Source organism: Vombatus ursinus, unplaced genomic scaffold (genome assembly GCF_900497805.2).
Source record: "Vombatus ursinus unplaced genomic scaffold, bare-nosed wombat genome assembly UNPS02014773.1, whole genome shotgun sequence".
NCBI classification, from domain to species: domain Eukaryota; kingdom Metazoa; phylum Chordata; class Mammalia; order Diprotodontia; family Vombatidae; genus Vombatus; species Vombatus ursinus.
Window position 1 is genome coordinate 7,532,819 of NW_020954551.1, and position 26,943 is coordinate 7,559,761.

Here is a 26,943-nt window from a genome sequence, read left to right on the forward strand (position 1 = left end):
TGAAAAATATATTTTCCAATTGCTTACATTTAGAAAGTCACACAATATTAATTTGATTCTCCACAAAGCGTGTCTGTACTTTAACGTGCCTGAATGCTTTTTCTGATAACATTCGCAAAATCCCATCTTAGCAGGGCAGGAGGGGGAGAAAGAAAGCAAACTTTTAATATTCCTATCATCTATCTATCTATGGACTTAATGTAGTGACTGCTTATTGTAGTGCTCCAAAAAAAAAACACACACACAAAAAAACCAGCAACCTTGTTTTCAGCTCGTTTCATGGAATCAAAAGAGATTTGTTGACACAAACAAAGATTCATTGGAAACAGAGCCAAACTTTTAATGAGGCCTGGAAGAGATGGCCTCTTTTTTTTTTTTTGAATGATGATTGTGTATGCCATTTTCAAGAAGGTGATATTTGTCAGCAAATCTAATATCGCACCTTAAAAGACTTTTCATGCCTAATGGGTTTTACATTGCAATGGCAGTTCTCAATTTTTAACAAATTATCTACAAATAGAGGACATTACAATGCCCTAGAGATTATGTGGCGTTCTTTGACATAATTAAGAATTAAACTGGATTCGTGGTGGTATGTTAATTGATTAGGATTTCCTGTTAGAGATTTTAGAATTACTCTTTTCTTTCAGCTGCATATAGACTGCTCTAGGATCCATCCGTATTTCATCTTAAAATTATATTTCTACTATGACATTGAATATTGGAAATAGGAGATAGTAGGTAAGGGAAAGAATGGTTCCAGAAAAGGAATTTCTACTTCTTTGTCTCATTTCTGGCTAAGTTATACCTGTTGGTTGTGTTAAATTCCCTGAAATCAGTCAAAAACCTTGAGGTGTAAGCCCTGTTCAAGATTGACATTATTTATTCTAATTCATGCTATTGTTTTATTAATGTTTGGAATGTGGTTTGAATATTAATGAAAGGTGGGTTCAGGGAGCACTTTGGGAGCTTTAACTAAAATTTACTAATTACCAGAAAACCATCCTGGAACTTATTAGATTTGAAAATCAGGGACAGTTGAACAATCCATCTTTCTAGGGTCCAAGTGGAGGACTTTTGGAGAGAAGGTCTCTTTTTTTCTCATTTAGCCAGGAGTAAAATCACTGTCATTTTCTTGTTGGTTAAATATTCAAGTATAAAGTACGACTAACACTTTGTTGAACATATCCTAGGTATAAGGACCTCATGGTCCACTTCATTTGATTAAACTCAGCAGGAATAGTTAAAGAACTGACTAGGCTGAATTGTTTAATACTATTGAAATAAGTTATTGGTTGGATTTTTTTTCTTTTTTCTTTTTAGTTTTGGGGCCCTTAGTGATAAATTAATGCTAATCAATGAAAATAGTACTTCCTGCCTCACCACTCAAGAGGCCTGACTTCCATTTGGAAGAATGTTCCCTGCTGTTGGCTGCTAAGACTGCAAAGAGAATGGAAGCTGATTATCAGTCTGTCTCTCTTTGTTGTCCAGCATCCACTGAAAATAATTATTTTACAAAGAGCCTTTGTTTGAATTAGCAGTTTTATCTGCAAGGAAGAGACTGCTAATTTCCTAATTAAAACATTTGTTTTTTCCCCAGACAGATTCCTACTGCTTTGGAAATCATTGAATACTTCCTTTAGTATGCCCTCCTTTCAAGTGAATGCCCAAATAAATCAATATACATAGTTGACCAGTTTTCTTTTTCTACCCTATCTTTTGGGGTTTGAGGTCTTAGTTGACAGTGTTTTTAAATAAGTAACCTCCATCTGTGGGCTATTCTTTAGCCGTCTCTTCTGTTAGGACTTTGTGAAGATCTAGCCAAGCCACCTTCCTAACAACGTATATTGAGCATGTGAATAGATTGTTACATTTCATTCTTTTTCTGAGACTGAATGAACTTGTCATTCTTCTCCTTATTGTAACCCCTAATGGGCAAGCCAGGAACAGCATGGAGACGGTCAAAGACTTGGGCTCAGGTCTCGATTCTGTTATACACAGTCTGTGTGACCCTAGGCAAGTCAGCTAACTTCCCAGTTCCCCATGCTTCTCTCCAAGGTTATAAATTGCAGGGCCATCACAGATTTTCATAGGTAGAGGGAAGTTCCACACCAAGAGTATACCATACCAATTGTTCCCCCTCGCTCCCAAAATGTCCAAACAACCTCTCCCACTGAAATATTAAATCCTTATTCTGCTTATTTTATGAAACGGATTTTGACTCCTGAATTGTTCTTTTTAAATGTCCAGGCATTGGCCAGAAACAGGCCATTGACCACAACGAACATTTCAATTCAATTTGATTCCACAGCCATTTATTAAATACCTTCTGTATAAAGGCCGAGGGCCGGGCCGTGGGAATGCAAGCTGACCATAGACCTCCTTGCTGCTCTTTGTTAGGTTCCCTGAGTCCTTCCCACACCATCCTTCATCGTGAGCTAAATGTGTTTTGGACCTAATCCTAAACAACCTTTTTGTTTTCTGTCATCAAGGCTTTGTTGAGCGTATTCTACAAAGGCTGTCCAGGGCTCCATTTTTGTTGGGCTAGTCGTCTCTTTTGCTTTTTTGTTCTTCTGGCCTTTAAATGTAAGGGCCAAGGGAATATTTTCCATGGTCCGTGGTGTTTGTTTGTTGTTTCTTAGTGTCCTCATCAATTTGTCTTTGGTGCTTTCTCCATTTTTTCCTTAGTGTTCACATCATCTTGCCTAAATTTCAGCACATGTGAACAGCCCTGTCTCTGACATGGAGGCCAGACCAGCTTCCTTATTTAGACCCTATATGCACACTTTCTCTTGATTCGCTCTGACTTCCTCCCTCATGGCCATCCATCTCGTTTTCTTTTGAGTTGCAGATTGCTTTACTGAAAAGGTCAGTCCTCTGAGTAATAAATATTTCATCTATTGATTATCAGGAGCCGAGGCCACAGACTTCTCCTTTTTCTCTGCCGTCCTCCACCCCAAACCACTGACCGTCCTTCCAAGGGAGTTAGGTCTAGGCTTGAGAAACAAGCCTTAATTGGCTGACTGGAATAAAGTGAAATGGTCTCAGACGTTTCCATGTGCCCGTGGGTGTTACAATGGAATCCAGGAAGGAATTCTGTACCCCATCCCAGAGTCAACAAATGGTTATCACAGCTTCCCATTCTGTTATATGTCACAACTCACCCCTTCAGTTCTTTAGATGAAACTTTGTTACAGTTATAAATAAAACCTTGAGTTCCTCCCTTAGCCTTTGAGATTTGGATGTGAGATAGTTTGAGTTCTGTCAATAGAGATGATTTTCACTTATATTCCATACACTTGTAATCATTTTTAGCCATAAACAATCGATTGAGTTTTTTTGTTTTTGGACACCTACCAGCTAACAACCCAGCCTCACTCTCCTCCATTTTAAAGGGTTTAGATTTTTATCAACCCCTTGCTTTTGAGCATGAGTTTTATTAATAATGTCTCCTTAAAAATCAGGAGGAATATCTATTTTGGCATTCCTGCTCATGATACCTGTAATGCATAAATTGGAGAGGGCATTGTCCCAATGTCCAGTCAGCTCTACAGACTTGTTTTCTCAGAGCCCTTTTTATTTTGCTTGTTTAAAAGACAAAACAGGCCACTTCAAACCTGATCATCTAATTTTAACAGTGGGCCAAGAAGGGTAGATCACAAATAAAGTGAGTGACATAAATAATCTAGATGTTCAAAAACATTTTTTTAATAAAGAGGTTATCTCACCTTCTACTATTTCTAGATAACATTTGGTGTATCTAATTTTAAATATCTCTTTTATGGGGGGGTAGGGAGGAGGGGAAGAAGGTGATGACTACAGCATGTGGTGATTTTTGAGTGTTGTTGTTTTTTGGTTTTTTGGTTTTTTTTTTTTTATAAATGCTTTCCACAATATAATTATAGCAGCAAGCTCCCGTTTTCCATTTTGGAGGATGGAGGAACCTGATTTTATTTCTGCATTTCCCATTTGCATTTTATTGTTCATGATAAAAGTGCCAAGAAATACGCAAGATCACTGCAGAACCAAAGATTTAGACAGAAGGAACCTCAGAGGTAGGCAGGTAGTCGAGCTCTCTCATTTTGCAGTTGAGTAAACTGAGGCCCAGGGACAGACACTATGCGATTTACTCAAGGTTGCACAGTTAAGAGAGCTGGGATTCAAAACCTGTCCTCTGATTCCAATGCAGCCCTCTTTCCACCGCACGCCATGGAAGCATGATCAGACATTTAGCATGATTTCTTTATTTATGACTTCAGAAAAGCCAGATTTTCAGATTCTGCATGGCACATGGACGTGGTGGTAGATTCTGAGACTAAAGATCTACACTCAGATTTTGGTTCTTCCTCTTACTGCCTGTGTGACCTTGGGCAAATCATCATCCATCACTGGGTGTGAGATTCCTTATCTATTAAGCAAGGGGGCCACATTATCTCTAAATACCATTCCAAGTCAGAATCTTATGATCCTTTTAAAATGTTACTACAAAGGTAATTTAATTATATTGCATTTGGGTTTCAGATATACATATCGGCATTTTTGAGCCCATCCCCTCAAACACACATACACCCATGTGCATACCACATATAAGTGTTCATGTGGCATACCAAATAGGGTACTGAATTTGGAAGCAGGAAGATATGGAATCATTTCTTGCCTCTGATATTAGCTATGTAGAAGACCATGGCAAAGTCACTAAACCTTTGTGGTTCTCAGTTTTCCGATCTGTAAAATGGGAATAATTATTCTTTTCCTACTTACAGATAAATTACTTTTTGCTTATCTTATTTGAGCCTCAAAATTTTTCGATCACTACATAAATACCTGTTAATACCTGTCCAATATCCAGGGACGTAACCTGCCGTAGAAATAAACTTTGGTCTGAAGAAGGAGAAGTTGTTGTTTTTTTAAATCATGAAAACCTGAAAACTCAACTTGCCTCCAGGATAGAACGTACAAATAAAAGTGAACTTTTCCACAGCATGACAGAGAGATAGAGAGAATCCATCATTTTGTTTTGGCTTTACCTCATAAAAACGGCATTTTGTGTCTAGACATTTCCCTAGATAACATAGAATGGTTAAATGCTTTTTGGTGTATAACACTGTTGCTTTGTCAGAGTTGTCAAAGGAAGCGTGCTAATCGCTGCCTGGTCCCTCTTCGGAGATCCTCTTCCTCACACTTCCCCACTCTACCCCACACTGCATACCCCTCCCATCAGATCAGGCCCTTAACTGGAAGTCCGCTGACTTTGTTTTATTCGTTTAGTCATAGCACTTTGCTCGATGGCCAGCATGACCATTTGGACTCCCAGGCACTGACTGAGTTTGGACATTCAGTTTTTGGCATTAAACTGCTCATTTTTCAAGTTACAATCAGAATCCTTGTAAGCTGAAGCTTCCTCTGTGAGACGGTCTAATGAGAAAGAACAAATAGATTGAAACTTTCTTTCCCCTAACAGGAAATCTGGGGATTTTTGTTGGAACCAGGCATTAACAAGCCTCCCTGGCTATGATCTGAGTGCATTGGAGTGGAAAGAATTCTGTGCTGGTGGGCCCCAGATCTGGGTTCTAATCTTTTCTGCAATTAGCCAGACTGTGGTTAAGAGCTGACCATTTGTCTTCTATTTCCTCCTCCGTCAAATGAGCGAACAGGACTAGATTGTCCCTCATGTTGCTTCCGATTGTTATGTTCTGTGTCCCTTGCCAATAAACTTTTAGTCAAGCTTCCCCTAACATGAATTAAATAGCAGAGTTGGTAACTCCAAAGCAGAATGTCCTCGGTAATCTGCTTGCTTTAGTACTTTCAGAAATATTTCTGCCTTCATTTCCGTAGTCGCATTATTAAGCATGACAGATGGGGGCAGCTAGGTGGGGCAGTAGTGGATAGAGTAGCAGGCCTGGACTCAGGAAGAGCTGAGTTCAAATCTGACCTTTGACACTCACTAGCTGTGTTACCCTGGGTCGCAAGAAAACAAACTTTCAGAGTTTTTTCTTGCTCAGGTTATTTTTCAATGCAGTCTTGAGATGGTACTGTGACTGCATCTTCTTTCCAAATAATATAGTAATAAGATAATAAATATTGAGTTAGAAAAGACCTCAAAGGTCATCCAGCCAGCCAGCCATCCACAAGTATTTATTAAATGTTTCTATGTGCCTTGCATTGTGCTAGTTTCTTTGGAGATAAAGAAAGGAAGGAAGAAAAGAAAGAAAGAAAGAAAAAGGAAAGAAACCTAGAGTGATTGAACTAGGTTTCTTTCCTTTTTCTTTCTTTCTTACATCATTATATCCTTTCATTACATTACATTCTTTCCTCATCTTACAGATGAGGAAGCCAGGACCCAGAGAGGTCACACAGTTTGCCTGTGGTCACTCTGGGAATAAGCAGGAGAACTAGAATTTCATCCATGGCCGGAGGCAGTGTGATCCAGTGGAAAGAACATTGACCCTGGAGTCAGAGACCTAAATTTGAACTCTATCTGTGATTGTTGTTGTTCAGTCATTTAGGTTGTATACGATTCTTCATGACCCCATTTGGGGTTTTCTTGACAAAGATACTGCAGTGGTTTGTCATTTCCTTTCCTAGCTAATTTTATAGATGAGGAAACATAGGCAAACAGGGCTGCGACCCAGGGTAACACAGCTAGTGAGTGTCAAAGGTCAGATCTGAACTCAGCTCTTCCTGAGTCCAGGCCTGCTACTCTATCCACTACTGCCCCACCTAGCTGCCTCCATCTGTCATGCTTAATAAGCATCTGTAGGCAAGGCATGCCACCTACTTGGGCCTTAGTTTCCTTCTCTGTGAAATGAGAAGGCTGGACCTTGAGGTCTTTTCTGAACAAATCAAAGGGGTTATGACCCTCTGCTTCTGAATCTAGAATGTTTCCCAGCATACCATATTGCATTATGAAGTTTAAACCTAGAGGGGATCTTAGGTATCACCTAATCCATCTTTATAGAGATGAAGAAACTGAGGCCTAGACTCACACAGTGACTTTGATTTAGTCACTAGGTCTTGTGAATCTCAGGGCAGGATTTTTTGTACTCTACCATGTAGCTAAAGACAGCTAGGTGGTGTGGTGGTTATAGTTCTGGGTCTGGAGTAAGAAAAACCTGAGTTCAAATCCACCTTATCCACTTAAGAGCTATGTGACTCTGGACAAGTAGCTTAACCTCTCTGAGCCTCGATTTTCTCATCTGTAAAATGGAGATAATATCACCTACCTTGCCAGAAGAGTTGTTGTGAGAATAAAACAGGAAAATATTTATAAATTTCTTTGCAAACCTTAAAATGCTACATAAAAGCTAGGCTCATATTATCAACTTACTCTTTTAAAAGTTCTTTTTTTTAAATTATGAACTTAGTAAATATCAATGTGGTCATTTCAATATACAAAGATCAACTGATTTAACCTCAAATCACTATTTTTAGGTAGTTCCTTATGTGATCAGTCAACATTACAGGAAAAAAAAAACAACTAGGCGTCTGTAAAATGCAGTAGTTAAAATCAGATTGAATCTGTACTTGGTTAGATTACTAACAGCCACAGGTGGGGAGATGTCAGTTTCCTGGCCTTTGGATACCCATCTTCAGCCTGCAACATCTCAAGTTTTTGGCAGGATTCTGTTTCCTATGATGGCTGAGATACTTCTTAGAAACTCACCTTCTGTCATATAAAAACAAAAATCCTCAGTCACGTTAATCAAGTATTCAGTCAAACTGGTTATTTGGCACCATGCAGACAAAACATCTCTTTTAATTAGTGACTAAGTTTTTCTCCAGATGTTTAGCGTGTCACCATAACTTAGCCTTGAAAGGGCAGGGATGCCTTACTCTTCCTATTCCTCATGTCAAAACCACTCAAAGAATCATAGACTTACTCAATTTGGAGCTCTAGTTCGATCCACCATCATAGCATCATAGTTAGCATTATGGATTTGGAAAGGACTCCAAAGGTTATCCAGTCCAACCCTTTCCTCAGCGTATGAGGAAATAAAGGCCTAAAACGAAGTTAAGTAATTGACCCAAGATTCCACCATGGGGGTTAGAAGCAAAGCTAGGATTTTCTAATCAGATCCTCTCTCTCCCAATCTGCCCCACCCAGCCTCCTTCTTAACTAACTTGGTGCTACTGTTTTGCAGATGTGGAGACTGAGACTAAAAAAAAAAATTAGTGGCTTTTCCAAGGTCACACAGGTGGTTCATGATAGAAGGGAGACTGTAAAAAATAGGTCTCTTACTTTCACCTCTAGCAGTTTTCCCAGTGTACCCTGCTAAATGAAGTTAGCATTCAAACAAACAGGTTCCTGGAGTGGGGTGGGGGACGTGGCAGGTCCTATAAACACCAAACGTGTAAAAATTTGAAAATGATTGAAAGTTTGAAAGAAGATGGTGTTGTATTGGTTTAAGTTGCTAAAGATCCATATTCCATCAGCTGCACTCTTGACCTTTTATGGAAGTGTTGATGGAATGTATGCATTTTAGCAAAAATGTGGGTGAATTGTGTCCCCCTCAAAAAAAAAGGAATTCTACCTGAAAACTCATAACATTTCTGTATACATTTAGAATGTTATAATCTTGAATTTCCTTTCAATATTAAAAAAAGACTGAAGATGGACTTCCAACTGCTTAATAACTATGAAGTTAAGAAATATGAATGATGCTTAAAACTAACATTCTCCCATTGCCTTCCCCCATACCTTCTCCATGCATAAAATATAATTACTATGCCAACACATTGAAATGCAGAGAATAGTGAGCTAGCTACATCCTACATCCTTTGGAATTTGGAAATAAAGTAATTCATAGGAGGGTGGAAGTTTCGAGTGGCCTGATCTAAACCAAATAAAGCCATTTATTGGAAGGGTAAGAGTAAGTAGGATTATGTGCAGTATTCATGTTGGTTAAGAATAATCACCAGTAGACAAAATAACAAGGCTAGAACAAGCAATACTTTTCCTGTAAATTTCATGAGGGAGGCATCCATAAGAGTGTTTGACTACAGCAGATTCGAATGTGTGGATTACTTTTATTTTTAATTAGATTTAGACAGAATTCATTATTTTTAATGGATTTTCATTAGTGAATGGAAGCCATTATCTGGATATATGGCACTAAGATCAAGCAAGGTATGTGTTTACTTTATGTAAAGAACCTCTTATGTATTTAAACAAACCATTTGTAAAAATCCAAATCACGGAAGGTTGTTTTAAATGAAAAAGAGAGTCCAGCCATGTTATAAAAAGGACAGTCTCGCCCCTTCTCTAGTCCAGGTCACCTAAATGAGATGAATTTTCAGGCCACCTATTGGGATTAGTATTGGCAAATGACTATTATCCTTTAGATTGCGAGGTATTTTTTTAAAGATATTTCTGGACAAACTGCATTCTTTTGGTAGCTGCAGATTTTTTTAGAGACCTAAATAGGTGGTACAATGAGCAGAGGGCAGGATGTGGACCTAAGTTTGAAGCCTACCTCAGACACACTTGCCATCTGGGTGATCCTGGGTAAGTCACTTAATTCCTTCAGCCTCAGTTTCCTCATCTATAAAATAGGGATAATAATAGGATGTACATCACAGGGTAAGGATCAAATGAGTTAGCATAACTTTATAAATCTTAAAGTACTATATAAAAGCTGGCTGTCATGGTAGTGGTGGTGGTGGTGGTGGTGATTATCATTATTATTATTTTATATTTTCAGGGAACCAGACTTATGATTTCTTAGATATATAGACCCTCTCATAAGGAAATACCTTTAAGAGTATAGACAATTGGGTGGTAAACTCAGGAGTGTGCTCAGGCCAGCTCAGACTAGATTTAAATGCTAAACTTTCAGTGTGAGCATTTACAACTTGCATAGCAGCAAATCAAGTTTAATTTATCTTCTTTTGATTGTTTAGGCTTAAGATATTAATGGAGAAAGTGTTAATTATAAGATTAAAGTTAAAAAAGTATCATGATACATTTTTCCAGGTAGCCAGTTCTTAAACATATACCAGCACACCCCTAAGTCCAGTGTTTACATAGATGACAGATTAAATAGTCCTGAGTTCACATTCAGCCCCAGACACTTTTTAGCCATGTTATCCCAGGCAAATCACTTGACCCTTGCTTGCCTTAGTTTTCTCCTCTGTAAAATGGAGATAATAATAATAATAACAGTAATACCTACTTTATAGAGTTGTTGTGAAGATCAAGAGAGATTAATACATGTGAAGTCCTTTGCAAATCTTAAAGTCTTGTAAGTGCTAGGTTTTTGACAAAAGCAAGAAAGGAGGGAGGCACTTCAGTGATTTACCAAAAACACATCCACTTATTTCAACACAACTTACCCAGCATCCCCCACTAACTCTTTGCCCCAAAGATGAATTTGAGGTTGGGGAAATTCTACTGTGGCCCTACTTTGTTCTGAAATTGCATTGGAGAGAAGTGCCAATATTAAGCAGACCATCACCAATCAGGGAATTGAGCCTTCCCCAACTTGCTTTTTCTGGTGTATGTAAATCCCATCCAGGTGGCAGGATTTATATGCAAACACTGTTCTGTCTCTGAGAGGATGACTTCTTTCTTACCCTAATCATGTCACCGATACAAAGTATCCGTGATCTCAAGGCGTATTTCATCATTTTCACTGATGACTTGTGTTTAAAGCTTAGGGACTTGACTTCCCTCTGAATGTACTGGGGCAGTGCTAAGATATCACAGATGTCTGTCTCCTTTCACGAATTGATGCTGATGTTAAGAGAGAGGCAAAAAATAACCACCCAGGGTGAGAGAGAGTGGTTCTCTCTTCTGCACTGTCAGCATTAGCCCTCTGCACTAAGGTTGCTCCCCTTTGAATTGCTTAACTCCTAGAATCCCATCCTGAGGCAAGCTTTCTATCCAGCTGAGGAGGACACAATTAGATGCCGACTGCCTAGAGCCTTGCTGATGGTAGAGTCTGGGCTGTGGGGGTATGGGGGTTGAGGGGGGAGGAGAAAGCTTTAAAAAGGATTACACACCACCGGGAAACCCAAAGTCAGGTAGCAAGCCTCCCTCCCTCCATGCTTCCTTCATGGATTGCTGTACTAATCTGCACCCAAATGTTTGGATGCTGCTTCTTTTTCCTTTAAAGACCTACTTCAATGCTTTCTTTGGTCACAGAGATGATTTGGGGTTCTATAGTGGCTCTGATGGACACTTCCAAGAGGACAGAGCTTTAAAAGTAACAGTACCATGTTAGTGGTTCAGGACATAGATTAGAGATCGAGAGCTGGAAGGATGTTCAGAGGCCCTCTAGTACAACTCTTTCATTTTACAGATGGAGAAACTAGGGGCCAAGGAGATTAAGTGACTTGTCTAAGGTGACACGTAGGATGATAGAGTTAGAAGCAGAAGGGACCTCCTCGTTTTACAGATGAGGAAACTGAGGGCCAAGGAAGATTAATTGACTTACATCATACCTAGAACATGGTAGGTACATAATAAAAATGCTTGTTGATTGTTGATTGATCCAATAGTTGTACACCATTTTGAATTCTGAGTTAGATGTCTTAACTCTTGACTTTTCAAGAGCTGAAGAACTTCAGGGAAAAGTTAGCATATAGATAAATGTATGATGCGTGTATTAAGGAGGGGTGTGTGTGTGTGTGTGTACGTGTACATATAAATATATATATATAGATAGATAGATAGATAGATAGATAGATAGATAGATAGATATATACACACACAAGCACACATACACACACATCAGTATTAAGGTCATTAGAAGGTATCCAGAGCCTCATCTTTAACATAGTCTTTTCATTTCTTTTTTTTGTATCCTTAAATGTCTTTCAAAAGGAGCATATTCAAAAAACCTATTAAAGTGTTTCATTAGGTTGTATGTATAGTATATATATGGCCACATAGTGTAGGGCAGATGTTTCAAACTCAAGGCCCAGCTAGACATTAGTGATCAGGAAAACTCCCAAGGGTTGCCCAAACCAGATTAAAATGTAATTGAGAAATTTTAACAAAATTAAAAAAAAAATACATTGTAACATAGATAATGATCATTTGTGATTTTCTAAGTCAATATGCTGGTCAAAGGGATCTGTTTCTATCTGAGTTTGATGCTCAAACTGAAGGGGATGGATTGAGGGACTGTGGGGGATAGAATGAGGGACCATGGGGGACAGAGTGAGGCACTTCATTCTACAAACATTTATTGAGTACTCACTTCGTCCTTGGCATTGTGCTAGGTCAGTCAGTCAGTAAACACTTATCAAGCTTCTACTATGTGCTGGGCACTGTGCTAAGCACTGGAGATACAAAGAAAGGCAAAAGACAGTTCCTGTCCTCAAGGAGCTCACAGTCTAACAAGGGAGACATCATAGAAAAAGGAGATGAGAAGCTTGTGGAAGTTGTGAAACTCAGCATAAAGGATGAAATGAACGCCCTGGGCATTAAATGGAGGATCTGGGAGGAGCTCATCAGATAAAAACAAAGCCTTTCCTGCTCTAGTGGAGGCCTTCTGTCTTAGAATCATGAAGACTTGGGTTCAAATCTAGTCTCTGGCATTTAATAACTATACACCCATGGGTAAGTCACTTAATGTCTCTTTGAGCCTCAGGTAATTTCCTAATTCAAGTCAATTCACCAGTAGTTTATTAAGTGCCTACTATGTTCCAGGCACTATACTTAGTCCTAGAGACTACAAAGGAAATTTCTGCCACAAGGAAATTAGCTGAATGAAGCTCATTTGTTCATGTGTTTGCACACATATAGACACACAGAGGCAGGGCGATGTGGTGAGTGGAGTACTGGACTAGGAATCAGGAGTAGCTGGGTTCAAATGTTGTCTCTGACACTTACTGTGTGACCCCGAGTAAGTCAGCATCACTATGTCCCAGAAGGGTAGTCATCTGCATTCATGTGATAGCATGCTTGGTTCCTCTTTAAGCACTAAATACCACTTGTGCCTTATGGGATGGAAAGACAGATGCTTCTGATATTCTGGCATTTCTTGGGATAGAAGCGATGGCTATGGGAATATAGAATCAAAGACCTGGAGCCAGAAAGGACCACCAAGGCCATTTGGTCCATTTTTTCAGATGAGGGAGTCAATTTCTTAAGGTCATTTTCAGGGACTCTGTATCAGAGGGAGAGTTTGAAGTAGTGAACTCGCCACTGTGCCACGTTAGGATTCCATCATTTCATGTGGATAGGACAAAAGGTGCTCAGTGAAGAGAGTTCTCATGGTAGGATGGTTCTAGACCGGTTAAAACTAGAATTTCCTAAGGCTGCCCATGCAAAATCCTTTTGATTTTTGTCTTTGGTTGTTGGTTTTCTTGAATCAGACCTTGTTTATCACGGGATGGTGGAGCTGAGGACCTGCCCAAATCAGTTTGTCTGCTCCTGACAAGTACAAATCCCTAGCCATCCCAATTCAGACTCATGGGTGGGAAACTGGAATGTAGATGACTCAACTTACCTCATTTGAGATGGAAACTGTCGCTTCTGAGAGAGAGCCTTGCCTTTTAAACTAGATTTAAGTTAAGTGCAGTCTTTATTTAGTGTCATGTTTTTATTTAAAGGAATTTATTTAAAGTTCTGAAAAACAAAGAATCCAATATGCCCAGGCAGGTGCGACTGCAAATGATTAATGATATAATTCTCAGTACTTTATAAAGTGTCTAACACTGAGGAGATTTATACAGTGCAGAATCGCAATTGTGCTCTGATGGAGAGAATAGGTAATCAATACCTGCAAGCTTAGAAAAAAGTGTTCTATTTCCTCCACTAATGATGGAAAGGGTTTTTTTTCTTCTTTTTCCTTTTTTGCAAGGCAAGGGCGTCTGAAGCATGAAACACTCAGAAGAAGAATTAATTTGAAATCTGTAGTGGAAGATCAGTTTCAATTAAAATTGCACTTGAATGTATATTGGGCAGATAGGATACAGCAAGCAGTTAGCAGGCTTAAATCTTCAGACTGTTTCCTGTGAAGGAAAGAATCCCCCTGGCCTGACTTCCTGCTCCTGATTTACCCAGTACTAAATTATGTTTCATTCTTAGGTCAGAAAGGTTAGGAAGAATAATAGAGGTTTCAAGTATTCTTCATATATTCCAAAGTGTATTTTTATCCCCAGAATAATTATTAGGAGACTTTGAATTGGGCAGAAAATAATAGTTTGGGACTCCTCCTTATCTCATAGATTGGCATGGGAGAGATTTCGTTTTATCCCATTTTGGGAACATTTTTAGGCTAATGTGATTAACTTCATTGGATGAAGTTGGGTTCCCAGAGAACGTTCTTATGTACAGATCTGAAACATTTAAAAATAGGTCCTATGATCAGGCCCACAATCAGACAATTTATTCAGATCTTTTCAATTAAATTTTATTCTTACTTCTCAAAAAACAAAGTAATCCATTAATTCTTTAAATATTTTTACACTGATTTACACTGTAACTGATTGTTTGGTCAGCATGTAGATAATTGGTATAGTGCTCTGGATGACTCATGTTCTCTTTTAGAGGTACAAAGAGATAATAAGCATTTATATAGACCCTACCATGTACGAGGCACTGTGCTAAGTGCTTTATAACTATTAACTCATTTGATGCTTGCAATAACCCTTCAAGATAGTGTTGTTTTTGTATCATTTTAAAGTTGAGGAAAGTGAGGCAAACAGAGCTTAACTGGCTTACCCACACAGCTAGATTTGAACTCAGGAAGATGAGTCTTCCTTACTCTGGTTGAATTTTGTGTGTGTGTGTGTGTGTGTGTGTGTGTGTGTGTGTGTGTGTATCTGCTCACTCTTTAGCCTCCTCCCCAAAGCTTCCGGTGCATCTCCTCTTGCGTCCCAGCTTCTCTGACGAAAAGGAGGAGATTGAGGGAGATTAGTAAGAAAGTGGAAATTGTGCTATTGTATGATTAGATATGAGGTAGATTCAAGGAGAGAGAGAACCTGAGTTGCTTACAGAAGTGTGAGGATCTGTATGCCCATTTTAAAAATGTAGGTTAAAAAAAAGAAAACTTAGGTAAATGGTTCTTTGAATGATGGAGCTATCATCACTGTAACTAGAATGGCAGTTTCTTTTTTCCTGGGAACATTAAGGTTGAACATTTGTTTATATCCACTGCAAACTTGATTAAATTAAGAGAATTAAGAAAGAAGATGGGAGATGATGGCTTAGGATAGGGAATATCCAAAGACTGGCTCATTCCAACTAATGACTCTCACTTACCAGTTTGTGGAAAATCCCTATCTTTCATCTCCCACTTTCCCCCTCCCTATCCCCAATTGCTATCCCTTACTTAATCATAGGGACTGTATCTCTTACTCCTTCTCTATTTCCAGCATCGCCTCAAACAGGAGTAGTCACATGATTAGTGAGACAGCCTGACAGTGAATAGAGAACTGGGCTTGGCATCAGAAAGACCCAGGTTCAACTCTTGTCTCTGACAAAGTTTGACCGTGTGGCTGGCCAGGTCACTCACATTTGAGAGTTTCCTCTGGCAACTGTCTCCAATTTAAATTGCATTCTCTGAGGTACGTTGCTACTGAAATCACAAGGGGCAATGGGAAAGGGTTTAATTCAATGTTCATTCATTCATCCAACAGGCGTTTATTAAGCACTGATTTTGTGTCTGGTATTTTGGGCTAAATGCTGGGGATATAAACATAAGAATGAAATTACTAATTGTCCCCAAGGAGTTTGTATTCTATTTTTGTTTTGGGGGGTGGGGTGGGGAGAAGAGATTAGATATTACCACAGATAAATAAACACATTTATTTATATATGCACACTCAGTAAATAATTTACAAAGTAATTTCCTTGAGGAGGGAGAGGCATCAGGAAAAGTCTCTTGTAGGAGGTTGTATCTGAGCTGGACCTTAAGGAAAGAAATGGGGTTCAAAGAGGCACAGGTGACTCACTCATTAGGGGCATTAACCATTATGCAGGAGGCAAGAGATGGCCCTGCAAGTCGGGAAAGCGTGATGGAACACTGGAAATTGTCCTCGATTTGAAGTCAGAAGTCATGGATGGGTGTGGATCCCAGCTCTGCTAATTACTTCCTGTGTGACCTTGGACAGTGACCTGACCTCTAGGGAGGATAAGAGATTTAGAGCTAGAAGTGATGTGAGAGGTCATTTATTCCAACCCTCTCATTTATTCAACTCGAAATTGAAAGGGCTGGAAAAGATGGCTTCTAAATCACTTTCAGTCTGTGATGCTATGTTCCTTATATCTGGGCTCTACAAAGGAATCGAAAGCTAAAAACAAAGATCCATATTGCCTTGGAAGCATGATCCTTATTTATGTAATTAGCTCCATGATCGTTGAAGGGGGAGTTTCAGCATTGAAGGTTGGCATCATCCCAGCTGTAGTTGTTACCCTTCCCCCTCTAAGCATTTAACTTACTCTGTGCCCAATCTATAAAAAAGAAAAAAAAACAAAAGAAAGAAAGAAAAGGGGGTATCCATCTTAGTCTTCCTACTAAAGACTGTTTGCATTCAATTGGCTGACAGAGAAGCTTTATTACTTAGATTTTCATGGAGGTCTGGAGGAAATCTGTGTTGTCAACAGAAGAGTTTTGTTTGAGAAAAAGAAAAAAAAAGATGAAACATTATGTAAAATCCCAAGTCAGATAGGGAATCTAGGGACATGCATTTATTTCCCTCCCCCTGGCATAATCTGGTATAAAATATAATTTCGGTTTATAGTCACACTCAAGTCTCCTGTTTGTGTGGCATATGGCCCAAACAGCATTCTTGACACTCATGACTGCTGATTTCCCTTTAGAGAGATAGAAGAAGGAATGCCAGAAATTCGCATCTCCCACTACCCCCAAACCCCACTATGTATATGAGGTTTCTGTGTGAATCCTTGTATTCTTTGTCTGTTTTTTTTTAATCTTATAAATAGAAGGAGAAGGAAGACAGCCTAGTACTCGATTGTTTCTGGTGCTTCAAGAAATAAGGACTCTAGATCACATGTGTGTTGTGTGTGGATAAAAGGGGATGAGTCCTTGGATGGTTGATAACACATTATTACACTCCTCTCTGCATAATCCTCTTCCAGTCACTTGAGGAGATAGGAAGCCTAGAGGAAACACTGCCCCTTCCTTCATAGGGCTTTCAATCCGTTCGGAGGATAAGACACTAACATAGATAGACATAATAAAATAAATGTTAAAGAATAAGTTTACTAAAAGAAAGGCAGAAACTAGGCAGAGGCAGAGTTAAGAAGGTTGTTAGCACCCAGGGCAGGGGTGCAGCCTTGAGGCCACATGTGGCCTTCTAGGTCCTCAAGTGCGGCCCTTTGACTGAATCCAAACTTCACAGAACAAATCCCTTAATAAAAGGATTTGTTCTGTAAAACTTGGACCCAGTCCAAAGGCCACACCTAAGGACCAGAAGGCCACATGTGGCCTCAAGGCCCCCAGTTCCCCATCTCTGACCCAGGGGGATCTGAGCAGGCTTTATGGATTTGTGCTTTTAGACATGGGACGATTAATAGGTGAAGAGGCAGAAGAGCTTGCAGTCATAGTGTTGGTGTTAGCAGAGGCATGGAGAAAAGGCACATTTTGGAGACTGGACACAGTTCTATTTGATTAGAGCTCTGATCTGCCTGAGGGCCAAATTCTGCCTGCAACCTGCTTTTTGTACGTTACACAGGAAGCTTCTGTTGTATGTAAACACTGTTCATAGCTTACTGGTCATATAAAAACAGGCAATAGTTTGCTAGTTCCTGTTGGACAGAGGATCAAATACATGGGGTGGGGGATGAAATTGGAAAGGGTTGGGTGATGTCAAGTCATAGTGCCTGCCTTTGGGTAACAGGCAGAAGATTAAATGTGAATCCAGAGGACGATGGGGGCCCAGAGCTCTATGGCTGAAGGAGAGCTCAGAGGACATCCAGTCTAGCCCCCTTAATTTTACAGATGAGGAAAATGAGGCCTAGGGAGGTATGGTGGCTTCTTCCCAGGTCACAAAGTGTCAGAGCTGAAATTTGAGCCCAGGTTCTCTCACTCCAGAGTGAGTTTTCTCTCCAGGATATCATACTGCCTCTTCAGGTGGAGACTTAAGAACAGAGGAATGAGAAGACTACATAAGTAATATGAATATTGTGGTTGTATAAAAGATATATTAGAAGCTGAGAGTCCAGAAACCCTGCCAGGAAGGTGCTGCCACAGCCCGTTGGTGGAAATAGCACTAGTAATGGAAGCGTGGCAGGAATGTTTGAGAAAAAAGGATGGACGTGAGAGAGGCCGCCAATAACTGGCGGTGCAACTGAGTTGGGGAAGGCAGAGGTTACCCCCGGCTAACACAGGCGCCTGAGTGAATGCCAGTGACACAGACCTAAACCAGACACTTGGAAGTTCTTAGACCAAATTTTAGGGAAAAATAATGAGCTCATTTATGGGTGTGTTATGCAGGTGTGGGAGAAACAGCCTGACATAGTGGGGAAAAGACCCACTAAGTCCTGCCAGAGATCACAGATACAGTGCTGGAAAGAGCTCAGAGGCCATCCAAACCCACCCCTCTCATTTCATAGGTGAGGAAACTGAGACCCAGCAAGGTTAAGGGACTAGCCTATGGGCAAAGGGGGTGGGACTTAAATTCATACCCAATGTGTGTCCATGAGTAAGGTTTTACCTTGTTATCTGCCTTTCATATACTTCATATATGCTTCATTGAATACATATTATTCCTTCCCCCCAGTAGATTATAAACTCCTTGAGTTCAGAGGTGATTTCATTTTTGACTTTGTATCCCTAGCACAGTACCTGACACATACTATGTATTTTTTTTTTTTTGGTTAGGCAGTGGGGTTAAGTGACTTGCCCAGGGTCATACAGTTAGTGAGTGTTATGTGACTGAGGCCGGATTTGAACTCAGGTCCTCCTGAATGAAGGGCTGGTGCTCTATCTACTGTGCCACCTAGCTGCCCCGTACTATGTATTTTTAAAGTGCTTTTTGCTACTTCTGGGAGCCAAGATGGCAGAGTAAGCAGTAAAATGCTATAGCTCTCCCATATTCACCTCCAAATCATAAAATAGCGCCCCAAAACAAATCCTGTAACAGCAAACCCGGCAAAAAGATGGGGAGAAGTGGTCTTTTAGCCCAGGAGACTTGGAGAATCAGCAAAAAAAATAAATAAAAACCACTCATTGTTGTTGTTGTTATTGATTGAAGTTATGCCACTGAGTGCTCCACATAACTGAGTTGCCATACTGGGAGTCTCCTACACTGACAAATACATCTTCTTCAGTATTCATTTTGTGTTAACTTTTTGCAGCCAGGATTCCCTTTTTCTTAGCCTATTGAAATTGCTTTTTCTAAGGCCCCCAGTAAGAGTAAGCTCCAAATCCTTTCTCCAATCTTCTTGACTCTTGTGTCTACATAGCTCTCTTTTCTGAGAATTCTGATTTTTTTTCTAAATACCCTCTCCTCCTTTTACCCCATCCCAGTTATTTTTTCTACTTTTAATTTCTTTCTTGGTTTCTGTTGACAGACTTCTCAGGCTTAAGTAGAACGCTGCTGTTATTTCCAGAACAGCTCCACAGACCAAAACGATTAGACTGCTCCTCTGATCAGTAAATTAAGATCATTTGAGAAAACTTAGTAAACATGGGGGGGAGGTATACTTGAACAACCTTGACAGTTCTTCCACTATGTAATAATTCTAGAAGCCAATTAAAAATAAATTAGCGAGCATTTGATCACGCCAAACTATTTCAACTAGCATACCCTTCCCAACTACTAGAGGGAGAAAAAAAAATAATCCAAGTTCTATATCAGGCAAATGGCTTTTGACCCTTTCGTCATTTTTAACACCATAACCTTTTCAGCTGCTGTAATTGTAGTTGTGGTAGCATTACCTAGGGAAATTTAGCGTCTGCTTTCCTGAGTCATATTCGTTCCCTAAATGGCGAGGCCATCGGTATTAAAATGTTGTTTTCCTTTCACAGGAACCTACGGTCCCGAGCACTGGGTTACATCAAGTGTGAGTTGTGGTGGTCATCACCAATCCCCAATAGATATTTTAGATCAGCAAGCACGGGTGGGAGACGAGTACCAGGAACTGCAGCTGGATGGTTTTGATAATGAATCCTCCAACAAAACATGGATGAAAAACACAGGGAAAACAGGTATGGGTTCTTTTTCAAATGTTCTTTCCTTGGCTAGCCAAGAAAGTGACCTGGATACCATTATTGTTGTTATTGTTGTTGTTATTTTTATTATTGTTCTTATTCTTTCTCTTCTCCAAAATTCTCCCTGGAAGCTGTGTAAAATGGGGCCTTTGGATTGATTTCTAAGGTATTGTTCTGGTTGAGCCTTTTTAGAATATTTAATGAACACTTGGACCCACCCACTCCCTGTGGAACAATGTTTCTTGACATCCACAGAACGCGTTGTGTTGAGAACACTGGAGAGACAGGTAAATGAGAATTTGTTTTCAAGTCGTCAGCTCAGTTGCACGATGGCTCCTGGGATCAAACGCCAAAGTTTGGGAAACTCAGAAGAGAGGAGTAAACTGTTGGTCACTCTATCTCTTGCATTTAGTTATTTCAAGTCCTTATCTCTGTGGATATGAATACCTTCCAAGCTCTTTGAAATTGAGACTATCAAGCCATTTCTTGTGCGTCATTCGGCATCATGACCCATTCCTCCAGGAATCGATACTTTGAAAAAGTTGTGATTTCATTGGCATAGACTAGAGTTTGGGAGCACATTGAAAGAGGGCTTGATTTTAGATCCATAAAACTTGGGCTCATCTCCCAGCCCTGTCACTTCCTAGTTGTATGACCTTAGACAAGTCATTTAACCTCTCTACATCCTAATTTCCTCATCTTTAAAATGAGAAAGTTGATCTTGATGCCCTTTTCTGTCTTTTCCAACTAGAAATATATGATCTGTGATCTTCCCCCCACCACATATTTAGATCATAACTCCTCTTCTTTATCTGCGCAAAGATTATACCTAACTTTCCTCAAGTGTTCCACTGGGGAGTCACTCCAAAACCAGAAGACTTCCCCTCATTCTTTACTTATTAAAGAACTGCCAGTATGTTTTTGAAATTCAGTCCTGGAAAAGTAAAATAATGTTTAGTACAAGAACTAGATTCATCTAGTAAAAGTACTAGAGGAAGGTCTCTTAGGCTCCAGAGAGGGTTACAAGATGGTGCAGAGAAAGAGTGGAGAATGAAAAGGCACGGAAGGATTACGCATCTGTACCATAAGTAAAAGTATTTGTACTTATGAGATGAGGAGTACATCAAACTATGCAAATACCAATGTACAATTCAGGCTGTCCATCTGCTCACAGTCTTTCTACCTGAGCAGCCCACCTCCTTTCCTTACCATCACCACCATCATTTCCACCATTATCACGTAACACTTTCCCTTTGACGGTAAGTTCCTTCCAAGTAGGGATTATTTCCTTCTTTGGTTTTGTGTCCCCGATACCCATCACATTGCCTGGCAAACAGTAGGTGCTTAATAAATGCTTGTTGCTTATTTGATTCATTATCACAATTGTATATATTGCTGTCATTCCTGTTTAACAGATGAAGAATCTGAAGCATTACACATATCTTTGGGTCACACGTATCTTTGGTGCTTTTTTTTTAAACCACTTCTTGTGAGAAATCTTACTATTGGGAATATGCTGTAGGCCACCGCCTCCCTCTAGGAATTTTTCTCTTGGCCCTTGGGTGAATGATAATTTCTATTCTTCTGAGAGTGTGGCGATCTATTATGACATCACCGGAAGAATAATGGTGGTAAAGAGATTTCCTCTTCTGACTTGAGTTTATAGTAATTGAATGTATATGTAGTATAACCCTGTAGTATAACCCCCAAGATTTGATTTGTTATAGAAAAATGCCAATGAAAGTTGGCCTGTGCCCCAGGAGAAGCACTCATTGATTAAAAGTTGGGGGGGGGGGGTGTCAGCCAACTATGGCCCGGATGCCAAATCTGGTCTGCTGCCCCCCTCCCAAAAAAAAAGTTTTCCAACTCCTGGATTAGAGTGTATCGAAACAAATTGTTGTACATTAGCAAAATACAACATTGGACAACCCCAACAATTAATACAAAGGATTTGTGAACTGATCTAGAATGAAGTAATCAGAACCAGGAAAACAAGCTCCTCCCCCAACTCCTCGCTTTATAGAGAGCCTGACAACAGTCCTATGAAGTGGTCAGAAAAGTACTACTGTCCCCATTTTACAGATTGAGAGTTCAAACACTGAGTTGGTTGTGACTTGACATATATCACCAAAACTAATAATGGTACCATGGGGACTCAGCCAAAAATCTCTTCCTTCTAAGTCCTGTATTCTTTTTACTCTATAGTAATGACTGTCCATATTTCCTTTCTGATTCAATGCCTAGCCACCTCCTCACTCATTCATTTATTCATTCAATAAGCATTTATTAAACACCTATTCTGTTCAAAGCAAGGCAATATGAAGACAAAAACTTAACAGACTAAGCCCTAAAGAATTTTACGTTCCATTGGATGAGGGGTGGGACCCAGGTACCCAGAAAATTAAGATGAGGATAATAATGGCACTTACCTTTGGAGGTTGTTGTGAGGATCAAACGAGATAATAATTGTAAAGCACTTAGCACAGTGCCTGGCACTCAGTAAGCACTCTGTAAATATTAGGTATTATTATTAAGATATGTGTAAAGTAAGCACCAGGAAGAAGTCACTCACAACGATCAGAAGGGGTTTCCCGTACGAGGGAGGCCTGAGCTGAGCTTTGAAGGAAGCCTGAGACACAGATGGGGAGGGACCCCGTTCCAGGCAGCGGTAGGTGTCAGCCTGCGTGAAACCTGGAGTCAGGTGATGGAATGGGATGTACAAGGAATGGCAAGTACACCGACTGTACTGAAAAGTGTATGAACGAGGGGCTACGTAACAGACCTCCTGCTGATGTCTGCTCATCATCTTGCTTCCTCTGTTCAGGTCATTATTTTTTAGGAAAAAATCCTTCTCAGATGATTACCGGAAAGCCTGGCATGACTGCGCCCTCTGCTCCCTGCCCATGGGTAGCCAAGCTACATTCCTTTAAGTTAGGCTTTGAGAGAGTGCAGCATTCCTCCTACCTGCCTCATTTGCAGACGGTTGACATTTATTCCCAATAGTCCAGCTGCTCAGCAAACTTGCTGCGACTCTACTTTCCCTTTGAATAAGAGCCTCCAGAAACATGCCAGCTGCAACCATGCTGGAATTCTCTGTTCTCCAGGATTTTTCTACCAGGGGCAGCAGACTGCTATTCAGTGTTCTCTGTGTCTGCCCCTGGGGTCGCTGCTTCTGAAAATGACTCGTGGTCATTTCGTAGGGAACCTTGGGAAACTTAGATCTCATTTTTTTCTATCATCTCAGGGTAAAGAGGCCCCTGCAATGAAACCTGGTCCTTCCCAAACCTCTGTGGCCTAGCTTAGACCGTCTTCCTGACATATTATGTTGCACTTTCCTCTCTACTTCCTCCGTAAAACTCTAGGTCCAGGGGTCCTGTCTTCCTGATTGGTGAGACTTCGCCCTATCTAGGTGACCCCAAATCTGCCATGTTGTGCTCCAGCCATTTTTCTGCCGTGGTACTGCGCTCTGTCTCCTAATTCCATTGGGTAGGAGCCAGAGCGTGTTAGCCCGCACTGTGGAATCCCACCAGTAAGAGTTCGTATCTAGGTTCCCCAGATCCTCCCATGACACACTCTAGATATCTCCCTGCCAAGGCACCAAGTCCATACTCCCCAAGTGCCCTGCTTTCAATCTTTTATTCTATAGTAATCTAATCAACGTGACTATTCCTAGAAAGAACGTTGTTAATCATTTACCCTATTGCTCTACTCAATATCCCTTTGAATTCCCAGACCAAAATACTTGGCCTTGGGCAAAAACAACAATAATAATGATAATAATACATGCCATTTTTATAGAGCTCTAAGGTTTGTAAAATGCTTTCAATTTGTTACCTCTTTTGAGCCTCACAACAACCCTGTGAGAAATGTGCTATTATTGTCCTCATTTTACAGATGAGGAAACTGAGGCTAACAGAGGTTAATTGATTTGCTCATTGTCACCCAGCTAGCAAGTGTCTGAGCCTAGCTTTGAACTCAAGTCTTCCTGAGTTCAGGCCCAAACACTCTACTCACTGTTCCATGGAGCTGCCTGTTGACTTCCCTTATTAGAATGTAAGCTTCTTGAAGGCAAGGACTATCTCATTTTTTGTATTTGTTCCTAGCACTTAGCACAGTCCCTTTCAAATATAGGAAGCTGTGTGCTTAATAAATGATCTTCTCCATGGTTCTTGCTCATTATTGTCCCATAGTCTCAGAGATTTAGAGTCTTTCTCCCTTGTGATACACAGAGAAATGTCCATCATTTAGCAAGCGTTCATTGAACACATACTATGTTCCAGGTTGGTGGTGGGTTCTAGGCATGCAAAAAGAAAAATGAAACTAACCCTGCCTTGAGTGGCAGAAGTAACACATACACTATACGTAGAAGCAGATTTACACACAAAGAAAACACAGTGTAATTTAGAAGTTTGTGAGAGATGTTAGTTGCTGAAAGAATCTGCAAAGGCCTTCTCCAGCACAATGGAAAGAACCTTTGTCTCACTCGCCATAATCTTGGTTAGAGCCCAGGGTCACGCTGGTGCTATGTTCAGCTAGCCTGCCATGAAAACCCACTGGGTTTCTTGATAGGGTTTCCTAGTTGACTCATTTCTCTCAACAGCACCTTGCCAAGATAACAGGGTTCAGTGACAGCTTTCAGCTCCAAAATCACCGATGACAGGTTGTAGATACGTCGCAAGTCTACTCGGTGCAAGGTGATTCATGACCTTGGTCTTGCAGAAGCCGAAGATTCCTCTCTGTCACGGTGCTGGCTCCTCAAAGTCATCCAGAACCTGTTGAGTTTGTAGGAGCCCATGTGTGCATGCTTTCAGAATGCAGTCACTCCTTAATGACCATCACAAGGACTTTAGCTGATACGAACGGCTTATGGAGCAGTAGCAGTTTCCAGTGGTGTTTAAGGCATGTGCTGGTTGTAAGCTCCAAGCATTAAGTAGTGACAGGTACAAAGAAGTCCTTTATAAACATCCTATGATGAGAATTCAAGTTATGACAACAGCGTTTACTAAGTGCCTGACATTGTGCTAAGCTCTGGGGATACAAAGAAAGACAAAAACAATCCCTTTCTTCAAGAACCTCATAGTCTAATGGGGGAGACAAGATGCAGATAGGGACGAACAAACAAGATGTATGTAGGATAAAGTGGAGATAATCAGTAGAGGGAAGGAACTATTATTAAATGGGATCAAGAAAGGCTCCCTATAGAAGGTGAGATTTTAGCTGAACTTAAGGGAAGGGGGAGAATGTATCAGCAGTAAACTCAAACATAGTGTTGGAGTATTTTTAAGCAGAGAGATAGAAGATTGCAAAATGTTGAGTATTTATGAGGATTGCTTCCATGGTAGTCTGATGGAAGCCAAATTCGTGATCAGAAGTCAATTAGCCAACTTAACTCCATCTTTGTGTCAAAAATAAAATGAGAGGCCCTTGGGAATATCAAATGAATCCTGGAAGGATCTGGGATTCCCTCATTGTCAGACACTCCAAGCGTGGGAGCTCCCCAGGGCTGTTGCCTGAGACACAGGCAACTATCGTTTACCTACAACCAACAGTGTCAGGAGCAGGATTTGAGCACAGGTCTTTCTGACTCCAGGTCTAACCATCTACCGCTTTTCTAAGCTGCTTCTATTCTTGGGAGTAGTAAGTGTTTTTCAATGTTGGGGGATTTTTGTGTTTGTATATTTAGCCAGAGTGGTTCGTCTAACTATTTGTCTGTTTCAAAGCAGTTTGGCTCTGTAGAACTGAATGGAATTTTCAGACATTTGGGGTAGTGTGGACAGGAAATTTGAATAATTCTGACCTAAAAAAAAAAACCTTTAAATTATCCAGGTAAACATTGAATTTAACAATAACAGCCATAATGAAACTCACTTGTCATTTTAAAATCTTCAAGAGAGACTATACTATGGTATAGTAGATAAAGTATAGTAGAGACTATACTATGGTATAGTAGATAAAGTATAGTAGAGACTATACTATGGTATAGTAGATAAAGTAGACTTCGGAGGGGAGAAAATTTGATTTAAAGCTGGCCTCTGCTAGGTAATGGGTATATGGACAAGTCACTGCCTTGCCCAAGGAGACTCTCTAAAAGTTGCAGAGAAGGGAGAAGGGAATAAGCATTTATTCAGCACCTACTATGTACCCAGTACTCTGTTAAGCACTTGCTTCGCAACCACTTTGATGTGAGTGCTACTATTATCATCCCCATTTTATAGTTGAGGAAACTGAGGCTGAAAAAGGTTAAGTGACTTGCCCAGAGTCACACTGCTAGTAAACAACTGAGGCTAGATTTGAACTGATATCTTCTTGCCTTCAGGCTTAGCACTCTATGCATTGTACCACCTAGCTGTGTAGGTGCTGATCTGTACTTTTAGAGGGCATTTTTTCCCAGGGACTTCCTGATACAAATAAAGTCATGGGTCATGTTCCTCCTTTACTCCCTTCTCCGCCTTCAAAAAAAATGTTTTCCAAATTCTCTATGTAGAAACTCTTACTTTGACCTTACAACAACCTATTTATGAGTTAGATATAATGGCTTCATCCCCATTTTATGTATATTAAAACTGAGGCTGAGAAGTGAAGTGAGTTGGCCACGGTTGCACAATTATTAACTGTCAGAAGGGGGATTTGAACCCATGTCTTCATGACCCTGAAGTTTGCTCTGTAACCCACAGCTCTTCTGTGTAAACTTCTCTTTAGGTACTGGAATGTTAGCCCTTCCAACTCTCACATTCTGTGATTTTCTGATTTTATTTTAACCCTGTGGATTCATCTTGAGCGTTATTCTCTGATCCTTTACTTTTTTCAACAACAT

At 40.2% G+C, this 26,943-nt stretch overlaps 1 protein-coding gene across 2 annotated transcripts in view; it reads left to right on the forward strand.

The window, feature by feature from the left end:
• PTPRG (protein tyrosine phosphatase, receptor type G) overlaps positions 1–26,943 on the forward strand; it is a 790,321-nt gene that overhangs the window by 402,863 nt on the left and 360,515 nt on the right. For both annotated transcript variants that reach the window (XM_027863786.1, XM_027863787.1), the window contains exon 3: positions 19,947–20,126. In XM_027863786.1, the coding sequence (XP_027719587.1) occupies positions 19,947–20,126 (180 nt within the window). The remainder of the gene's footprint in view (positions 1–19,946; positions 20,127–26,943) is intronic.